At 39.5% G+C, this 21,559-nt stretch overlaps 1 protein-coding gene across 1 annotated transcript in view; it reads left to right on the top strand.

Moving 5' to 3' along the window:
* ABCA13 (ATP binding cassette subfamily A member 13) overlaps window positions 1-21,559 on the top strand; it is a 509,835-nt gene that overhangs the window by 348,484 nt on the left and 139,792 nt on the right. Inside the window, exons 49-51 of the mRNA XM_032758123.2 lie at window positions 12,939-12,993; window positions 14,467-14,644; window positions 17,682-17,797. Of these exons, the coding sequence (XP_032614014.1) occupies window positions 12,939-12,993; window positions 14,467-14,644; window positions 17,682-17,797 (349 nt within the window). The remainder of the gene's footprint in view (window positions 1-12,938; window positions 12,994-14,466; window positions 14,645-17,681; window positions 17,798-21,559) is intronic.

The following is a 21,559-nucleotide window of genomic DNA, read 5'->3' as shown; positions in this document are numbered from 1 at the left end:
ATTAAATTAAAATATTAAATAAAGATATAAAATAATGAACCTAAGAGGAAATTTCTTTTAATAAGATTGACAGAATAATTGAAAACAGAAGATTAAATAGATAGTGCTTAAGTAGATAAGAAGGTATCTTCCTCTGATAGAGTAAAAATGAAAGGGGATAAAGTATTATTTTATTTTGTGTTATTGGGGATGGTTGTAGGTGGTGATGATAGCAGTTGTAAAGGTTAAACTTCTTCAACTGCTTATTGAAATTTCATCCAAACCTTGGCATGCTAGTAATGAAATGCCACCATGTGAGAGGAGTTAACCTCAGCAATGTCATGAACAAGCCAGATCCATGGTCATTAAACTGTCTGCACATTGGGAATCACTTAAGCATTTAAAAAATATTGATTTCTGTTGCTTATCCAAAAAGATTCTGATTTGGTTGATTTGGAGTAAGTCTTTAACAGCAGGCATTTTTAATGTTTTGGGGTGATTCTAATTGTAACCAAGTTTGAGAACCACTGGGTTAAACTGATAAACTTCCCAGCTGATTCATATTTTGACCACTGAAGCAGGAAAACAGACAGAAGTATAAGTTAGGAGTCAGTTTAGAGATATCCACACTCACCTTCTCACTGCTAGGAAGGAACCTGATAGATACCTGGCTACTGGGTGTCAGGGGAGGACTATTCTGTATTAGAACAAGAAAGAGCTCTTGTCTTTCTTTTCTCCCCATTTGTATATCTCTTTTGGAATCCCCTGGAGGGCCACAAATCATTAGTATGCTGCAAACCCCAGGGAGGAAGGAGAAGGGTGGTGCATGTTGCATGCTAGGATGATGGGACAGAGATGAAATGAACCTGGGAGCAGTGGATGACATGCGTGGTAGATTTTCCTGCTTTGCTTTTGTTGAAATGAGAAACCTGCTAAAATCTCCAAATCACAATGAGCAAGTATGAGCGTGAGAATAGGGGAAAATCTCTGATCTGTAATGGAGCTACTGAATGAACAGCATTGGCTGTTGGAATTCGGCTGGCATCTATAACCTTCAACATGCCCTTGAGAGCTTTGGAGATACTTGAGAGAGAAGATCTGGTGGTACCCAACTGAAGGTAAAGGGGCACCCTGGTAAGGGAGGATTCTGAGCAATGCACAGCATCAGTACTAGCTTGCCCTTGCTGGAATCAAGGAGTAAGAAACAAAAGGACAGCAAAGCCAGTTATCAAACCCAGTATGGAACAAGGACTGATCCCCCAACCACAGAGAGGAGGACATTGCTTACCTTGAAAGGGTGTTTTCATGGGGAGCATCTCATGATGTGTTTATATCTGCATAAATAGAGGAAAATGTGTGAACTTTATGAAAGAGAGGATAAAAGATAAGAAGAAAATGCCAGTCTGAGCTGCAGTGTGTTACAACAAAGGAGCTAGCTAAGATGAAGATAGAAATATGAATTTTCATTGGATGCAGTGAATAACATTATTGATTGATTACAAACCTCTCTCCTTCACTTAGAATTATTGACTTGAAGAACAAACATGCAGTATTCTCTAAGAACACACAGGGAAAAGGTGACACAGTAAAACTGATCAGAGGGGAAAAGCTAGAGGAATCGGGTATAGAAAAAAAAGCAGATGAATAACAAAGTAAGAAGGAATGATGTAAGAAGAAAATGAATCAAACACAAAACAAAACAACAAAGTAATTCTGTACCAATGGATTGGAAGAGTTTGTCATGATTCTATCAAAATTTATGAATTAGGTATTATGGTAGTAGCAGTGATTGATGCACAAATTTGGTGAATTTTCTAAAGTTCAAGGATAAAGAAAAAAGTTTTTACAAAGCTATGGGTCAAAGCACATTAGTTTCAAAGGAATAAAAATAAGATTGGCCTCTGACATTTTTTATAATTTCTCTTGAGACTTCATCTTTGACCCAGGGATTATTTTGAAACACATTGTTTAAATTCTAAGTTTTTGAGATTTTCCTGTGGTCTTTCTGTTACTGATTTCTGGTTTGATTCATCATGGTCAGTGACCATACTCTGCATTATTTCAATTATTTTAAATTGATTGAAGTCCGTTTTATGGTCAGGCTATGGTTTATCTTGAAGCTTCCATGGGTGATTAAAAAAAAGCATTCTACTCTTGTTGTTAGAAATGTACATTATATGTCAATTAGATCCTGTTGGTTGATTGTGTGGTTTTGTTCTTCCATATCTTCACTGATCATTGAAGATTACTGAATCTTCACTGAAGATCATCACTGACACATATCGTTCTCTGAGAGGCGAGTAGTAAAGTCTCCAAATTGTGGCTTTGTTTCTTTTTTCAGTTCCATCAGTTTTTGCTTCATGTATTTTGAAGCTCTGAGGTACATGTCAAATGTGTGTACACATTTGGCATAGTCACATATTTCTGGTGGATTGAGCCTTTTATCATTTGGGATGATTATATTTTCCTGGTAGATTAGTCCTTTGCATATATGTAGTGTTCCTCTTTTTCACTAATAAATGTAGTTACTGTGAGATCTGTTTATCTGATCTCAACATAGTCACTCCTTCTCTTTTTCTTTTGATTAATGTTTACATAATGTATCTTTTCCGTTATTTTATTTCCAACCTATCTCATTGTGTAAAGTGAGTTTTGTGTAGAGTGTATATTGTTTGGTCATATTTTTTAAACTGCGCTGCCTATCTCTGCCTTTTAATTGGTGTTTGGGAACCATTACATTTAAGGTAATTACTAATATATTTGGGTGTAAGCCTGACATTATCATTTGTTTTATGTTTCCTCTGTTTCTCTTTTCTTGCTTTCCATGAGTTACTTGAGCATTTTTTTAGGATTCTCTTATGAGTTATTTATAGTATGTTTAAGTATATACATTCATTTAGTTTTCTTAGTGGTTCTTCTAGGTGTTATAATACATATATATGACTTATCACAGTCTACTGATATTGTTATTTACTACCTTGGGTGACGTGTAGAAAGCTTACTTCAATTTACTTTTACTCTGTTTACCTTTAAAATATTATTGTCTTAAGTGTTTCCTATACACACCACATCAGATGGTGTTCTAATTCTTAGTTAAGTCACCAAATATGACTTAGGAAACTCATGAGATGAACAATAGTCTGTTATATTTACTTCTATTTTTAACATAGCTTGATGTTCATCTTTCCTTTTGTAAGTTCTAAGCCTTTTCCTGTTATGATTTCCTTTGTGCTTGTGTAACTTCTTTGTGTTACTCTTTAAGAGTAGGTTTGCTAATGACAAATTTGCTTATTTTTTTCAACTGATATGAGATCTTTATTTCACGTTGATTCTTGAAAGATATTTTCACTGAATATAGAATTCATGGTTGACAATTAAAGAAAAGCTCAGCACTTGAAAAATGTGCTACTTCCTTTTGGCTTCCATGGTTTCAAATTAGAAATCCATTACTATTCTAGTTGGTAATTTCTTCCTTCTCTCTTTGTGACGGCTTTAAATAATTTTTTTTGTTGACTTATTAGTTTCTAGAAATTTAATTATGATGTATCTTGGTGTGGCTTTCTTTGGTTTTATCCTATTTGGGATTTACTTAGCTCTTGGATTTTTAGGTTTATGGTTTTTTTGCCACACTTGGGAAGTTTTCAGCTGTTATGTCTTTGAACACTTTTTCAGCCCCACTCACTCTTTCCCTTTTTTCTAAGATTGGGTAATAAGATTATTAGCTCTTGTATTGTTTTCCCAGAGGTCTCTTTCCTGAGTCTCATTTTTAAAAAAGTTTATTTCTCTATGTTATTTAGATTGGATAAGTTTTATTTTTTTCATCTCGAGTCCATGGAGTCTTCTCTTTTTTAGCTGCATTCAACTGTGGAGCATATCCAGTGGGTTGTAATTTCTGTCGTTGTATATTTTAGTTCTAGAATTTTCATTTGTTTTTTAATCATTTATGTTTTCTAGTGATATTTTAATTTGTTTTTCATATTTAAGGAAAATTCAAAATTACTTTTTGAAGCATCTTTATGATACATATTGTCAAATAATTCCAACATTCAGTTCATTTTGACATTACCATTTTTTAATTGCCTTTTTCAACTGGTAATATTCTGGCTCTTGTCGTGAAGGATTATTTTCAGTTGTATCCTAGGCATTTTGGAAACTGTAATATGTGACTCTGGATCCCTTTTCCTAGCAGGCAAGCCCTCCGTTGAGGAATCATATGAGAGCCACCTAGATGTGTATGTTTTGATTCCCTGTGGGCCTGATGATACCACCCTGGCTAGGCAAAGGTAGAGAACTGACTTACACTGCTTTTGTGCAGATGAGTGGAGTCAGATCGCCCACCAGCCTCACTGACACATTCATGGTAAATGAGGCACTGACCCATGCTGTCTCATTGCCTCTAAGTGAGGGGGGGAGTAGAGTCTGCTCCCCATTGGGCCCTGATGATGCTGGGGACAGGTAGTGAAGTACCAGCTAGCTCACTTTGAAAGTATTCTTTAGTCTCATCAAAGCCAGATGGGAATGGATGCTTGGCATCCCTCTGTACCCTGCTGCCACTGGGGTGGGGGCAGTGGTGGAACCAGGGTACGGAGTAGCCGTATTCTGCACCTCTGGGTTCAGTCTCGTTGCTGTCAGGTAGATGTGGAGGCTCAGCTCTTCGTTGGTCCCTCGTGACATGAGAAGTAGAGTGGCGGCTAGCCCTGTCTCACTCTGCTTTGTGAAATCTCATTGCTACCAGGTGGGGATGGATGCTCAACTTGCCTCAGGACCCCAGTGAGAAAACCGCAGTGCCCCTTGTCTCTGTCAGGTGGGGAGTGGAAGATTCACCACCTAATGGGCCCTGCTGGAACCTGAGAGGGTGGGGACAGTTTTGCTGGTGGTGTTTGGCTAGAGTAAGGCAGATATTGCTAAAAGTAGTTCTTTTGTTAGACCACTCTTTTCCGGGTCCTTTGGTTTTTTATTTTTGGGAGCTGTTCTTATTTGTACTTGTTGAGTTTCAATTTGGAGACTTTGGCAATGCCTCGTTCAGAATATATGTGAGGTGATAAAGAAGCCAGGGTACTTACTGTTGTATTGTTGAAGTCTTATAGTCTCAGGGCACCACCATCTTGTTTGCATCCCAGAATCTTCCTATTTCTGTTTGTTGTGTTATGTCCAGCAGTTTTTTGTTGTAAAAATGAGGACTTGGCAGAACTGGGGCTGCTCCATCTAGGAGGAATATCTCTGGCATATTAACCACAACCTCAAAGGCAGAGAATAATAGAATTGCACCTATGGAATATGGAAAGAAAAAGCTATACTCCCCATATTCTGCGCCTAGTGAAGATGTTTCCCATAAAGTACACAGGCCACAGAGATATGCTCGTGTAGAATGTGGCTCAAAAATATACTGTAGACATATCGTCCATTAAAAAGAATGCCAGGAGATAGTTATTTGAGATATTAACTGAAAGGAAAATCATGAAAATATTGAATGCACACAATGAAGAAAAGAACTTGGGTGAGCACTGGTTGTAGTGAAGGACATAGATTATGCAAATGTTTGCATGCATGTGGTGAAAAATTAATGGAAGATCAAGAATTATCCATTAAACTGAAGATATGCAATATAAAACTTAATAATAATGAATACATGTAGAGAAAATTCTCAACAGAAATAATTAAGATCCAAATGCAAACAGTGATTACTTCTGATTGGTTTTGGCTAGGATTATAAGTTATTTTAATTTTATTCTTTACCCTATTTTAAAATTTAAAACCCTCCTACAGTTGGCATCTATTACTCATAAGAGTAATAATTAATCTTAATATTGAGAAAAATACATTTTTTCAGGATAGATTGATGAGGAAGAGAGAGAGAAAGTCATCAAAATGCCTTTAGTCAGAAGAACGCATATATTTCTTTTAATAGTTTGTTAGATTGAATTAACTTTTTACCCTTCCATATTTCACTGATATCTCATATGAATTAATGAAAACAACATAAACTTTCCACATATATTGATGGTAAGACAAGTTTTTCCTTTTGATGTAGATGCTTACAGACATCTGGACATTAATACTTCTAAAGATATACATTTTATAGGAGTAATGAACCTGAAAGTGAGTACTTGAATTGGAGACATGTTAAGTATCTTGCTATCATAATGGATATTGGACAAAAGCACAGATGTGCATTTTTACCAATGAAAAATAAACAGAGTCTGGAAACCATAACAGATGTAGCCATAATGAGAACACTAAATGAGAAAACTAATTTTGTAAATTCATACATTGCTGTGGGCCAATTCCTGGAAAGAAAAGCCGGAATATAAATGATAAGAACAATCAAACAGAGAAAAATTATTCAAATGTACTCAACACGTACATTTTGAAATGTCATTTCTGAAAACTTGTGAAGTAATGTCGTAAAGACTTGAGTGAGATTCTTCTACTCAATTCTGGTGTTGAGACTATGGCCCCTTTTACTTAGGAGTCTTGGACCTTTTACCAACATCATTGTCTCAAGATTCTATCATAATACAATTGTTACCTAATTAGAGTACTGAGTGCTCAACATACAATGAAATCTACAACCCAATTACAGAGATCGTCCATTGCAATAATGTGTTTTTTACAGCAAGGATATCAAAGACTATAAATGATTTTCCTAGTCTCATAGGAAATTGATTAGACTGGTGTCCAGAAAAATCAGGGTTGTAGTTCTCACTTTGGTACCAATTATGCTTGACCTCAGATAAGTTAGTAGAGTATGCTTATGCCTTAGTTTCCTTACCTGCACCCACTCACAACCTTCGGCTGCATTCCTCTACAGTAGGCTCCATCATGTCTGGTAGGATTCCTCTTTATGAGACAGGGCATAACTATCCTCTCTTTCTTTGGATCCGTGAAGAGAGCTCTGCTTTCTAACGTTTTACCATTTAAAGAACAAGGGGTATCAAGGGAAGGTGCAGGGTAGTGTGACAGTGAGCCCATGCAGTTGCAATTGCTCCTACTTGCTGCTTTTTGCTCAGGGATCTAGGACAACTAACGACCCTTAGGTAGGAGAGTAAGCTTCCACCTGTGTCTTGTTTGTTCTTTCTTTATTCATTACTCTTATTTTTGAGAAAATACTCGTTATTTATTTAAATAACTCCAAGTCTGTCTTCCTTTTTGAAAAATAAGAGTAAAATCTTTTTAGCACCAATTTAAAGATATATTAGCTTGATTTTTATATATGTTTAATTCTATGCAGCTGCTTTCAAATAATGACTATGATTCTAAAAACATCTAATGTAGTGATTGATAAGCTAAATTGCAAGATAAAAATGAAAAGTTCACCCAGTGTTGCTAAACCAAAACATTGCATGGGTTTCACCCTGTACCTCTCTGCCACCCCTCCAGTCTTCCCACAGAAGCTCCAGGGCAGCCCTGCAGGATTGCACTTTCCTTGCACTCCAGCCCTGTGCTAGGGTATCCTGTGCATCTGGAAACTACCTTACCTCAGAAAGCTCTCCGACTTCCTCCCACCCTGCTGCACCCAACCTCCTAGGTGACCTCACACAGGACATAGTCCTGTGAGTGGGCTGTAGTACCCCCACCATGGTGTGCCTTCCCAGGGAAGGCCTACTTGTCCCTCCCATCAGGCTGCTGCGGCATAATGGGCAGGGAAAAGATCCATGTTGAATGAATTCTCTGTTCTGTGAAGGAAGAGGAATCAAATCTCTATTTGACCCTTGGTGAAACTCAGTTACTGTTCAGTGCCCTGGTTTTCACCACCAAAATCATGAAGTCAGAACATTCTTTAACCCTTGGCCTGACAGGGGCAGGCTGTTGTCTTATAAAAGCTGGTGGTCAACGTCCAGTGGAGGGAGGTGGGGAGTGAACTCAAGACTGACAGCAGGTCCAGGGTTTTTTGATGACATTATTTTCCTAAACACTGTGGTCTAAGTCCCTCTCATTCTCTATGTCTTAGCTTTGAAAGATAATTTTTTAATTTCAGAGTGAAAACATGGGAATGTTAAGCCCCAAAGTGCTTAGGAATTGTCCAGGAGCTCTGAGCACTGAGCAGAAAGGCCCATTCCAAGGCCATGAGGATTCCCTAGAGGGCCCTGTGAGAGGAACTGTAGATCAGTGTGTTCTTTAATAGTGTCTTTAAATGTTTACTCTGTGACAATCATGTAAATTATGGGACTCTAAAGCCAGTGCCAAATGAAAATCTGTGGCTCCTCTGAGTTATTTATCAGTAAGGGACCTAGGAAGGGAGAGGCAGCCACTGTAGTTTGGGCAGGGGGGGGTCAGGTATTTGCACCAGTGGTTTTTTACTTCTAAGACCTAGGTGGAGACAGAGCTCATGGAGGATTACAGCTATGTGCAAAAAATCGGAATAGAAGGCAGGGTGGCTGCCATCAGTGGGCTCTCTCCTGAAGTTCATTATGTGAAATTTATCAGCAGCTCTCTTCTGCTGTCATAGTTGAGGTTTTCATTTCTATGTTAGGCTGTCGTTGGGATCCATTGTGGCTTATTGTAGAGGCAGGATTTTCAGTGCTCTGTATGTTAGTAGGTGATTTGATGAGAGAGGTTTGATCAGGAGCAGGTTCCAGACTCCAGGAAAAGTCACAACATTCCTCTGATTCTGTTTCTGCTTCTGGAACACAAGGACCTGTGCAAGCTAGTCCACTTCACGGGATTTCATTTTCCTATAAGAATCTACAATTCTAAAATGCTGAAAGCTGACTTACAAAGAACTGTGCATAGTATACTAGCTTCCTTAACACAATTTCACCATCAGATTACTGAATGAGAAAATGTATTATGAAAACATCCAGGAGAGGGTCTGGCATGTTGGGGAATTACTAACTACAGGAGCAGTCAATCATTTCACCAGCGAGATGGGAGACCAGATGTACTCTCGCCTCCTAGATTAAAACCCTAAAAGAATGACACAAATCCAGGAAATGTGCTAAAATGAAGGGCAATAAATTCATAACAGAGGAACTAGGATACAGAAAGCAAATATGAGAGCACTGTTTTTAATCTTTCAGCAATGACTGTCATGGTCTAAGGTAAGAAAAGGTATTTATGCGACTTGATCAAATAAAGATCCAACCTTGGTAGTTTAACATTTTATTATTGAGCTCCCCACAGAAACAGCAGTGTTCTTTTGGCAGCTTTTCACTGCAGAATGAACAGAACAGAGGCCTTCCACCTCCAACCCTGTATCCTTCCCACTGTATGGCTATAGTCTTTGGAAAACCAGACGTGTGCTGAAGAAAGGTATATGATATGCTGGCAGGGAAATGGTTGTGGTGTCTGCAGACCAAGGTCTGAATCTCAGCTGTGTCATAGCAGTCAGTCTATAGGAAGATTTCCTAAATATCTGTGCTTCAGATACTGCTTCTGTAAACAGGCATAATAATTCTGATGTGACATAGTTGCTCTATCAGAATTTATACAAATAGTCTAATGTCCTAAACAGCATATAGCACATGGCTACAGGCTAATTTTTGTGTATTTCTGGCTACCAACGCTTTTTCTCTGCTCACAAGTTTGAAAGGACTTAGAGTTTGAGATTTTCCTCTCCTCCTTTTTGCCCATCTTCATACTCCTGAAAATTTAATTAATCCTTTTTTTGTGCACGGTGAGGATAACTAAGATCTAATTTCTCAGCAAATGTTTAGTGTGCAAAACGTTATTAACTATAGTTGCCATGCTATACATTAGGTCTCCAGAACTTATTTACGTATTTACTTATGTATGTATTTATTTATTGAGAGAGATGAGGTCTCATTCTGTTGCCCAGGCTGGAATGCAGTGGCGCAATCATGGTTCACTGCAGCCTCAAACTCCTGGGCTCAAGCAGTCCTCCCACCTCAGCCTTTCAAGTAGCTTGGCACTACAGTTGCATGCCACCATGCCCTAATAATTAAAAATTTGTGGTAGAAATGGAGTCTCTCCATGTTGTCCAGGCTGGCCTCAAACTCTTGGGCTTAAGCAATCTTCCTTCCTTGGCCTCCCAAAGGGCTGAGATTACAGGTGTGAGCCACCATGCCCAGCCTTTATTTATCTTATGTCTGGAATTTTGTATCCTTTGACTAACATCTCCCCATTGCCTCTTTCCCCTGGCCTGTGGTGATGGCCTTCTACTCTCTCTTTTTGTGAATTTGACTTTTAAAAGTTCCACATATAAATGAGATTTTGCAGTGTTTGTCTTTCTTTGCCTGACTTATTTCTCTTAACATAATGTTTTTCATGTTCATTCATGTTGTCTCAGAGACAGGATTTCCTTCTCTTTTGAAGCTAGTAATGTTCCATTATGTGCATGAATATCTATCTATCTTATATTTTCTGTATCCATTCATTTATCAACAGACACAGGTTATTTTCATATCTTGGCTATTGTGAATAATGCTGCAGTGAACATGGGCCTGCAGATATCTCTTCAAGATAATATTTTATTTTACTTTATTTTTTGACATATATCCAGAAATGGGTTTCCTGGAGCATATGGTAGATCTATTTTTAATTTTCTGAGGCACCCCCATACTGTTTTCCATAATGGCTGTACTAATTTACATTCTTACCAGCAGGATAAAAATGGTGATAATCATTTTGTAATGTATACATATATCAAAACATTACATTGTACACCTTAAATGTTTGCAATTTTTATCTGTCAATTATACCTGAATAAAGCTGGAAACAAAACAAACAAAATGAAAGCAATAATAATTGAAAACAAAGGAAATTTAATTCAGCGTCGGACAGACGTGAGGCAGGAGTGGGGTGTCAGCAGGGTTGGACAGGAAGCATAAGGAAATGATGACATATACCTGCAGCCATAGAGTTTGGGGAAATGATAGCAATCCAGCTTTTCAAATGGGAGCAGTGGGAGAATACAAAGATTGGATCTGATTTTAAAGGAAATCTGTGTCTAGGTAAAGAATATGGGCTCTATATTTTTCTATTTCTTTCTGGAAGTTCTGTAGGCTTTCTGGGTGAGGGGATTCATGAGTGTGCAGAGAGGCGAGCTGAGCAGGGATGCACATGTTTGTGAGTGAGGCCTGGCACTGCGAGGATGGAGTTCAGGTGAAAGTAACAGGACTCGGCCACTTCTTGTATGTGTGGGGTGAAGAAAAGCAGGGAGATGGGGAGGACTTAGTGTTTTTTGAGCCTGGGTGACTGGGAAGATGATGGGGATATTTGCCCCAGGGTGTGTGTGTGTATTTAAGTTAAATAATTTCAGTATTCTACTGTGTTCCTCAAATAATATAATTCCAAGACATGTACTCAGCTAACCACATTTCCCTGGATCCTCTTAATCTAGAGTGTTCTCATTCTTATGTAGAGTCTAGAAGAGCACACAACATTGCAAATATACTCCGCAGCACCAGTGGTCCACAGGCCATACTTTGGCAGGATCTGATACTTTATAAACACTGTCTAATGTCACTTGGCTTTTTCCGACCCCCTGATAAGGTTGGTTGACATTGGGCTGCACATCAAATGAGAAGCTGCCTGTGAGTCAACACTTTAGCTAGGAAGGACAGGACTGGCAGGCCCCATGAGGTGTAAGCTAGAAGTCAAGCTTGGTAAAAGAAAGACACATAGGAGAAAGACTGGTGGGTGTTATTGGTCCAGACAGATGAGGGATCAAGACCACACAATTCAGTTCATGATGAATGTGGTAAGTCCAGGATCCAGGAAGCAATGCAGCAGGTGTCAGGCACACACACTGAGAGCCTGGACCATATCTGGACAGTATTAACTTATAATAAAAAAAATTATTCTGGAAAACTGTACGGTGGATTCACTGAACCAAATGCTCCTACTGTTGTTGCTTTTATGAGCCGGAACTTGCCTTAGTGCGTGGCTGAGTCCCCAGTGGAAGGAAAAAAAGGCTGGCATAGCTGGGGAGAAGAGCAGGTGGCAAAGGGACAGAAGTCCAGACGCCTGGTCACAAAGCTGTTGGAAGTTTGCAGCACTGTAGCCGTTCCAACTCTGTACCTTTTTTGTAGGCTTACTTATACCCCATGATGTTTCAGTAAGGATTTAATGTGCTCTCATAAGGCAGTGCAAAATACCGATAAGATAAATTAAAATACAGGTGGTAGGATAAATTAAAATACAGATGATAGGGTAAATTAAAGGTGAGCCAAAACAAAAATAAGCAAAATTTAGGACTGGCAACATTTTTTGCCTTTGGTAGTGGCCCCCACATACAAGCCACACATTTGACTCCAATCACTGACACAACCAATTAGGCAAAGGAAACCTGATTACTCTCACAGTCCACAAAGTCCAAGATAAAACACGAACCAATTTCATTTATGGAGTTTTTCTTAACACAATATTGACAAGAATTCTCTGGGGAAGCACTGTCCCACTCTGTGATATTATAAACAGCTCTTATAATAAAATCCTTTTAATTGATAAGCTGATGGCAGTTTCTTCATTTTGGCTGCTGGCATCACACACATGCACAAGCCCAAGAAAGCAAGCAAAGCAAAACAAAACAAACAACTCCAAAACCAAAATTGGTTCAGTGAAACAGTCCAGTTATTTATCTATCTAGACCTGGCTTGATCTGGAGGTGAATATTGATCTGATTTATATCAAATAGTCTTCTTTGCATACTGTTACTTATCCTGAGTATGTTTCCTCTCTGCAAACATAGTCTATGGGATACTTATGAGGATTACACAATAAAATATGAGAACCTATGAACATAGTGCCTGTCATGTAAAGCATGAACAATTCATGCTGGTTATGTTTAACAACAACAGCAATGACAGAAATCCCAGCACATATTTGCTGAATTTCACAATGGAATTTACCATTCTTTTCTGCTAATCGGCCAGGGACTGGGCAAAGCAAGCAGGATACAATATGATGGCACAGGGAATCTGCGTAGTGTGTGGATGAGCTGCGATTCGCCATGCAGGAGCAGGCTGAAGGCTCACTTTTCAATTTGTCTTTCACAGGAATAACGCTCTACAGCCACCCATACGGAGGGGCCTTGCTGAACGAGGACAAGATGTGAGTTGATGGAATGCTGAGGGGTGTGTGACCCTGACTATGGGAGAAAATCTTTGTGTTACTTAGGGATGACTTTGGTCTGTCTTTTGCATTTGCCCCAAGAGATGGCTTATAGAGTTAGTAAGAAATGCCCACAGGACTTGGGCATTTCTTTGCAAAGTGTGAGAAAAACGACTATTAAGAGAGGCAGTGCATTGACTGAGCTTAAAACAGATGAGTTTGTCAGAACTCTAGGCAGAAATTATTCTAAGGGAATGATTTACCAGAAGCTTATGTGACTGTACGTCTTCTGAAGAGTTTCTGGGGTTAAAATCATAAACATTGCATTCATGTACGTAAACGTAGTAACGCCTCCTTGAATATTTCTCATGCAAGATTTTCCTCATGATCCAGATGGAGACATGGGTGGGGATAAGGCCAGAGCTCTTCAGCTACAGAATTCTGTGTCAGTTCTTACTGTCTTTGTAAAGGGTAGCATGCTTCCACCTGTCTTCCCTTTTTCTCCCCCATCTCCCTTCTCTATTATATGGTTGACAAACTTTTAATTAAAAGTCGATAATAAAAGTAGGTATTTTTTTAAAAAACTTTTTATGACCTACCAAATTAAGTTGCAGAATGCAAATCTGCTTAATGGGCATTCTCTGCTCAAGTTGTTAATCTGACAGGAACCGGCAGGAAGCACTGGTTGGGTTGCAGCTTGTCCTCACGTTCACATAATGATTTTCAGGATTCTAGCTTTAACAGTGTCTGACACCTTCCAGAATTCCAAGAGTAGGCTAGCTGACATCTGTTGTACAATGCGACACAATGGAGCAGAAGGCATGGCACAGCAGATGAATTGTGCTGAGGAGTTCCATCATGTCAGCCTCCTGAAAGACCATCTGTGGTCTGACTGTTCCTAAAGAAGGAGTTGAGAGGAGGAAGCAATTGACTTGAGTGAAAGTAGTAGTGCTCCAGGTAAAACAATTAGAAAATGTACAGTGTATATTATTACAAAGCACCTCAATCTATTGCAAAATCTCCTTGGGATTTCATGTGACTAAATTCAGAGATGGGCCAGTGTAATGTGGAGCTGTAGAGAAGGCTCCTCTCTGGCAGGTGCTATGGTATTGCAAAGCAGTCCCCGTGTGGGCAAAGTCACAGCTTACCTGGATGCTGCTCAGAGGATATCTTTCATCTTAATTGGGAGTCAGACTCAATGGTGAAGAGCAGATTTTGACACAAGGAGACTCCGAAATGCCCTCAAACTGTGCTCCTCAGTTATGTCTTCTGTAAACTGAGCTTAGTTATCCATGTCTCAAAAGATGGCTGAGGGGATTTAATGAGGGAATCCATGCCCTTAGCCAACATGCCTGGCTGATTATGAATTTTTAATTAGCAGTTTTCACTGCTGTCATCATTGCTGGTTGTTATTAGCAAAGAAGGCTTGTGTTCTTCGTCTGGTGCCTGAGAGCTGCTCTGTTCCGCCCGCAGCCTGGAGAGCATCCGTCAGTGTGGAGTGGCCCTCTGCATCGTGCTGGGATTCTCCATCCTGTCTGCATCCATCGGCAGCTCTGTGGTGAGGGACAGAGTGATTGGAGCCAAAAGGTTGCAGCACATAAGTGGCCTTGGCTACAGGATGTACTGGTTCACAAACTTCCTATATGACATGGTAGGATTTGGGAATGAGATTCTGTGTGCCTCCACAATAGTGATCTAAATAGTGTGTGTATGGAGGGATGGAGGGGGATGTGGGGCCCTGGCTGCCTCTGAGTGTCCACAAAAAGGGGTCATCTTATTGATAAGAGCATTTCAGATTAAGTCACCTTTACTGATCACCATAGAATTGGTTCATAAGGGGAAGACTGACAAACTTCAGGCTGGAGAACTGGGAAATTATAGAACTTCACAACGATGCAAAATTTCTTATTGAGGAGATGAGAAAATAATCACCTTTACTATGCTCTTTTCAATGGGGTAGTAGGTGAGGTGATAAAAATCATTATAAATGATCTTTCATCGCATGCTTAACACCCCCTCCTGTGAGACCTGTGCCTCATTGCCTGATAGGGATGGCAGGTATTATTAGCATTTCTGGAATGCACTCAGTTCCCCAATGGAAACCCTCCAGATCAGTGTCTCCAGTCCTGAGGGACAATAACAGATGCTTTGTCTAGGTGTTCCCTATTCTTCAGGACATTTATCTTAAGTAAAAAAAATGCATCTTATATGATAAGTTGTTCTTAGTGGTCAATATCTGCTGTCATTGTTCTCTGGTGGAGCTGTCTTTATTTTGTAGGAAAGTGATATCCTTGCCCTCATACATATGTTTCATCTTGTGATACAGAAAATAATACATAAGTCATTGGAAGACCAGAGGGCTACCATTTACTGAGCACCTTCCATGCACTAGGTGCTGTCTGAGCTGTGCTACACCATGCACAAATTTCCGCATATTAACATGTCGTTTTCCTGTAAGGTTTATTTCTTTGAGCTGGCTTAAAATTTAGCTAATTTATTTTCTTTTGATGGTGTAACTTGGATTTTTGTTTTGTTTTGAAAGTACAGTTTATCGGGGTCACACCTAAGTTACCTAACATTTCAGGAGTTCATTTAATTTAATCAGAGGTTTCCCTGAACCTGCCTGGTGATAGATATCACCTGGGACATTTGGTAACAGTAAGGATTCCCAAGGGCCTATCCTTCAAGATTCTATTCAATAGGACTGGGGGGACTTGGAGGTCTGTGTTTTACTAGGTACTCAAGGTGATTTATGAATCTTAACCCAGATTGACAAATTCTGGGTCTTTAAACCCTTATCTTTATTGAGGGACACTTGAAGGCAGGCAAGTGGAAGTGACTTGTCCAAGATTTTACATCTAGTTGGTATGGAGACAGCTTCTCGGTGACAGCCTTTGTCTTCTGGTCCAGTTTTGTTCCCAGTGCTACACACTGCTGCTGGCTACTCGACTCTCTTCCATCTGTCATTTAACAGTGTCTAAGGGCCACAACTTTCCCAGAGAAAAGGGAAGAAGTGTGTGGCAAGAGAGAATCACAACACACAGGGGGCTATGCTTCTAGGACACCATGGGGCTTTCAAAGTCTCCAAAACCCCAGGATCTTCTTTCTTTTCAGCACCCTTAGTTTATTATCTCTTTATGCCTCCCACTCAGTCTGGCTCTTCTTTACTCTGTGATGTTTGACCTTGGGGATTAAGGACGGGGAGGGTTTTTGCTTCTTGGTTGGATGGTTTTCCATCTTCATCCAGTCATTCTCTGCTTATTCTATTCAATCACTGATTTAATAAATATTTTGAGGATCTGTTGTGGGTCAAGGTGGGTCCAAGGTTGCTATAGACTAAATGATTATGTCCCCCCAAAATTCATGTGTTGACACCTAATCCCCAGTATGATGGTATTTGGAGGTGGGATCTTGGAGAGATAATTAGTTTCTGAGAGTGGAGCCCTCCTGAATGGGATTAATGCCCTTGTAAAAGAGGCCTCAGAGAGCTCTATGTGAGGACACAGTGAGAAGTCACAGTCTGAACCTGGAAGCTGGCCCTCACCAGACACTGAATCTGCCAGCACCTTGATTCTGGTCTTTCCAGCCTCCAGACTGTGAGCAATAAAGTTTTGTGGTTTATAAGATACTTGGTCTATGTTATTCGATCATAGCCCCCCAAATGGTGTTGGGCATAAAGCCATGCATGAAGCAGAGAAGATTGCTCCCCTCAAAGAGATTCTTATGAGAGGAAGCAGAAAACAAGCAAGTAAACAAACAAATAAATAAATGTGCAAGATACAGTTGGCCCATGACTGGGTCTATTGAAAGAATGAAAGAGAATGATGGGGTGGAGGATGACTTCAAATGTGAAGGTCAAAGAAGACAGTGAAACTTTAGCTGAGATCTGTGAGGTAAGAAGGGGCCCTCCCCATGGATGACATGCAGGAAGAGCTCTGCAGCTTGAGGCTCTAAGAGAAGAAGGAGCCAGGTGTGTGAGAGCCTGAAGGAAAGCCATGGCTGTTGTTGGCCTGCAGGGAGCACCTTACGATGAGGCTGGATAGGGAGGTAGTGCGAGGAGTCTGTCCTTGGTTCTACGTGTGTGGGAGGAGGCTGTGTTTCATGAAAGCTGATTGGATTCCTTGACCCTCCTCAAAGGAGATGGGTATGCATGACAGTAGTAGTCACCTCAGGCCACCATAACAAAATACCACAGGCTGGGTGGCTTCACCCTGGAAACTTGATTCTCTCATTGTCCTGGAAGCTGGAAGTCTGAGATCAAGGTGTTGGCAGGGTTGGTTCCTTCTGAGGCTTCTCTCCTTGGCTTGTGGACAGCCATCCTCTCCCTGTGTCCTCACATATCAGCCCTCTGAGAGTGACTGCATCCTGATTTCCTCTAGAGACACCAGTCGTGTTGGATGAGGACTCACCGAATTGACTTCATTTTACCTTAATCACTTGTTCAAAGTCCTGTCTCCAAATACAGTCACATCTTGAAATACTGGGGGTTCAATGTATAAATTTTGGGGGGATACAACTCAGATTAAAACAAGCAACTTTCCAGGACTAATTCCATGGCTACAGAACTCCTAATGTGCAAAATAGGAAATATATTTGTGAAGTTGAAAGGAAACTTCAGGGTAAGTAGATGATAATAAATATGACCATCTGCTGTAACAGCTCTTCCTTATTTCTTTTTATCTTCTCAGCTCTTTTACTTGGTTTCCGTCTGCCTGTGTGTTGCTGTTATTGTCGCCTTCCAGTTAACAGCTTTTACTTTCCGCGAGAACTTGGCAGCCACGGCCCTCCTGCTGTCACTTTTCGGGTATGTGATGAGAAACGCTGCTGCAGAATTACGGTTTGTTTTCTGAAAGAGAAAACCCTCAGGATGGCTTTGAACCTGCTGTCGACTTCATGATTTCCTCTCTTTTGAAGCAATTATGTTGCTTCTGCAAGGGACACGGAGCAAACAAGCCTGGGCAGGATGATGAATGCCCTGTGGAGGAGGGAAGGGCTGACCCGGTCATGATGAAGACAGTACTGCCCTGTCTCAGACAGGCCCTTGAGCTGTTTGACAAACTTGTGCAGCCGGAAATGGATTCTCTATTATTCTCGCTTTGGCATTAATCAGGGGCTCAAATACATAATCCAGTTAGCTCGGAGATTGCATTTGTGGAGGTTCTCTCAGCAAGCTGTCTGGCATTTTTTCTCCTCTCCTGTAATATTACTAGTTTGAAAATGTTTTGTCTAATTTCTATCACTTTTTTTCAGATGAAAAAATAGCAAATGGAGAAAAGTCATTTTATGAATTAGTGATTTATGCATGCTAGTCAGGATCATTGCTAGTGGCCTCAAAATTATATCTATCTGGTATCAGGATATATGTGTCTTCTTATTTGTCATGCACGATGCTTATATACAGGCTAACTACGTAAGAGATGCTTAGTAGGGAAAATCATTATCATACTAATTTATTATAATTCAAGGCTATTTTAAAAGATAAAACAGCTTGCTCATATTTAAAAGGATTACAAATAAAATGATTTTTACAGTTTGTATTTGTATAAGTGCCCTAGAATTATTCAAAACATCTAATTAGAGACAGAGTTTTACTTAAACAAATATATACCATTACTAGATGATTGTATAGGTGGGTGGATGGATGGATGGAAGTATGTAGATAAGAGAGAGAAAGATAGACAGGGAGAGAGAGATTAACAGAGAGAGGGAAAGAGAGACTAAGAGAGAGAGGGAGTGAGAGATTAAGAGAGAGAAACAAGACAGACAAACTTTTGGGGGAACATTGATATTACTACTCACTAACCCCAATTCTGTGGCTTTGGTAATACTAATTATTCTGTCTAATCCTCAGTTTTTTCTTTGTAAAGCTTCATGTCTTTTGCTATAAAGATTAAATTAAATAGTTTATATGAATGTCATGGACAATGACAGGTACAAAGTTCCCATTAAATTAATTTTAGCCATTATTGTTACTCTTTAGAATTATTTTACTCTTTAGAAGATGTAATATCCTAAGCTATAAAACATGCTTATAGTAGACATATATTTATTATATTTAGCTAGAAATTTATGGACTTGTGTATAAAGATCTATATGTGTATGTACCCAGCTCTAAGAACACAGTTTGATTTCAGTTTATTGATCCAATTGAATGGATAGTGTTGTCATGTCTCCCTCTATTTCAAGTAAAATAGACTTTGCTATAAAATTATTTTTGAATTTTAGGAGAGTATATCTCAAAAACTGAGTTAAAACTGAGATGAAATGGTTAGAAAGCCTTGAAAACATGCTTTTAGAAATTTTTATTAATGTTGTTTTGATTGTGAAACCCTTTAAGAATTTGAATTAAACTAAGAATTCTCTTCGCATACATAACTACCACATTTTTCAAAGAATTTCTGGAGATTCACAGGTCTGTTGAAGCACAATCATAGGCAATAGAGGTTACACACTTTTGGTTAAGAATTCTTAGGTTGCAGGGACTGGAAAGATGTCAAAGATAACTCAGACTGTGTTTATGATCATGGCTAATCCCAGGGAGGAAGAGCCCCCAAGGGAAGTTGATCAGGGTCACTGGGTGACATCCCCATGGGGATGCAGATTTAGAAGTTAGCTCTTTCTTCATTGGAGCACAGCCAGTGGAACTGGTGACCCCCCCCCCCCCCACTGTAATAGGAGGGGCAGTGAGAGACCCGGTCTGGGGAACCGCTGTCTCCTGTGTGCCTGGCAATCTCTGGGTGAGGATAGCCGAATTGGCTCACACCTGCTGTCCCTCTAAGGACCTGTGGGTACAGGGAGCCCAAGGGCAAACTCAGGAAAGCTGAATCCCGAGCTGAAAACTAAGAGCACGTCCAGGCATTAAATGGCTGCTTAAAGGCAGGAATCTGAAGGGATGAGGGATGGTATACACAAATTGATTCTTTTAAGAGATAACAAGACAAACATGCCCAATAGCAGTTTTATTGTTTTTCTTCTTTCTATCAAGGACAATTTGTTATTTAAACTATAAAAGGGAGAGTCAGGGAGAATTAGCATCCGAAAGAGGGAAGTAACACCTAAAATGAATGAAGGAAAACAGAGCCTAACTTACATAAAAATTGAAACCTTAAGAATGCATTTGATGTATATTTAGTGCTAAAAGATGAGATTGCCGAATCCTGTTTGGTGTCTTGGGAAATCCACAAAGCATGGGGAAGTGGCCGATTTTCAAAAGGGGAATTTTCTTGCCCCATAAATTCCGTGATGTTGTGAACAGTAGGCCAGTCTCTAGCAAATTTTAAAATCATTAAAATGATACTATATTTTAATAAAAGCCTGGAGATTATTGAAATTCATTGTAATTTTCACACAAAAATAAATTATGCTGTATAAGCCAATTTCATTTTTTTCTTATAAAAAAGGAGACTGGAGCTGCTAATATGTTAATTTGAGCCAAGTATTTAAAAGATAACTAATGAAAATGTAGTAAAAAAATTGATGGAATCATAGTCAGTTGAAAACCACACTGGAATACTCTTCATTCATCTAGCAATAGGAACTCTCGTGTGGCTTCATTTAGGACCATGTCTCTGATTCTTTGTTTTTCTTAAATAATGCTTTGATCTACTTGTCAAATATTTAAATGACATAACCTGGCATGGAAACCTTATGTAATAAGTAACTAAATATAGATCCTGAACCATCTCAAAGGAAGTAGAGCCTAATGTTGAGGTGGTAATTAGTCACTCAAGTGCAGATCAGGTATGCAGGCTCCACAGCAAGACAGGGAGGCTGCTGCATCCTTAGATTGTATTGTTGGATGTGGAGATGCTGATCAAAGCAGATGATAATCTTGCTGTGTGTTGTGCCAGGCCAACCACATCATGTTCTCTGTGAGGTGGCCTTACCTAAATTCCCCTAAGTCCCCCAGTGCAAAATTTAACAGAGAGAGCTGGTTGAATATCGTGTTGTTAAAGGATCAGAGAAAGACCCAGTCTTTTGTAGTGGAGGTTTAAGCAGAATAACATGTCTATCCTCAGCTATTTAAAGGACTGTCACATGGAAAAGAAAAGCAATTTGTCACGTGTTGTTCCAGAATATAGAGTTTGAATCAGTAGTTATAAGTTGGAGAGAGTTTTCATTCACTCTTAGAATGAATTTTATAGCAATTACAGCTGCCCCAAAATTTGGCTCACAAAATTCTACTACTGCTTATGTTTCTGTTGCAAAAATACTTGCAATTCTATGATTTCATCTGATTCTCAAAACAGTCGCATGACGGAGTGTAGCACTTGATTTTTGTCTCAGAAGGGACAGTAAAGGAAAGAGGGTAGGTGTGTGGTGTGGGTGAATATGTGTTGGGGTTTGAATTCTCTCTGTGGTAGTTTATTTCAGGCAGAGGTGTTGACAATGTACAGCCCTAAGAAGTCGTGACTTATCTCTCTGGTAATTATTTTGATTTAATTAGTTGATTGTCTTATGTAGCAACTGTTTTAGAACAGCTCTTGCCTCCATTGTGTGGTTTGAAATAATTGTCTTCATGGCCACATTTTGAGGCAGATTGCTATCGAGTAGAGTGTCTAAAACA

This window comes from Hylobates moloch, unplaced genomic scaffold (assembly GCF_009828535.3).
Source record: "Hylobates moloch isolate HMO894 unplaced genomic scaffold, HMol_V3 SCAFFOLD_1, whole genome shotgun sequence".
NCBI lineage: Eukaryota > Metazoa > Chordata > Mammalia > Primates > Hylobatidae > Hylobates > Hylobates moloch.
Note: the sequence above shows the minus strand (reverse complement) of the source record. Positions and strands in the feature narration are given on the sequence as shown.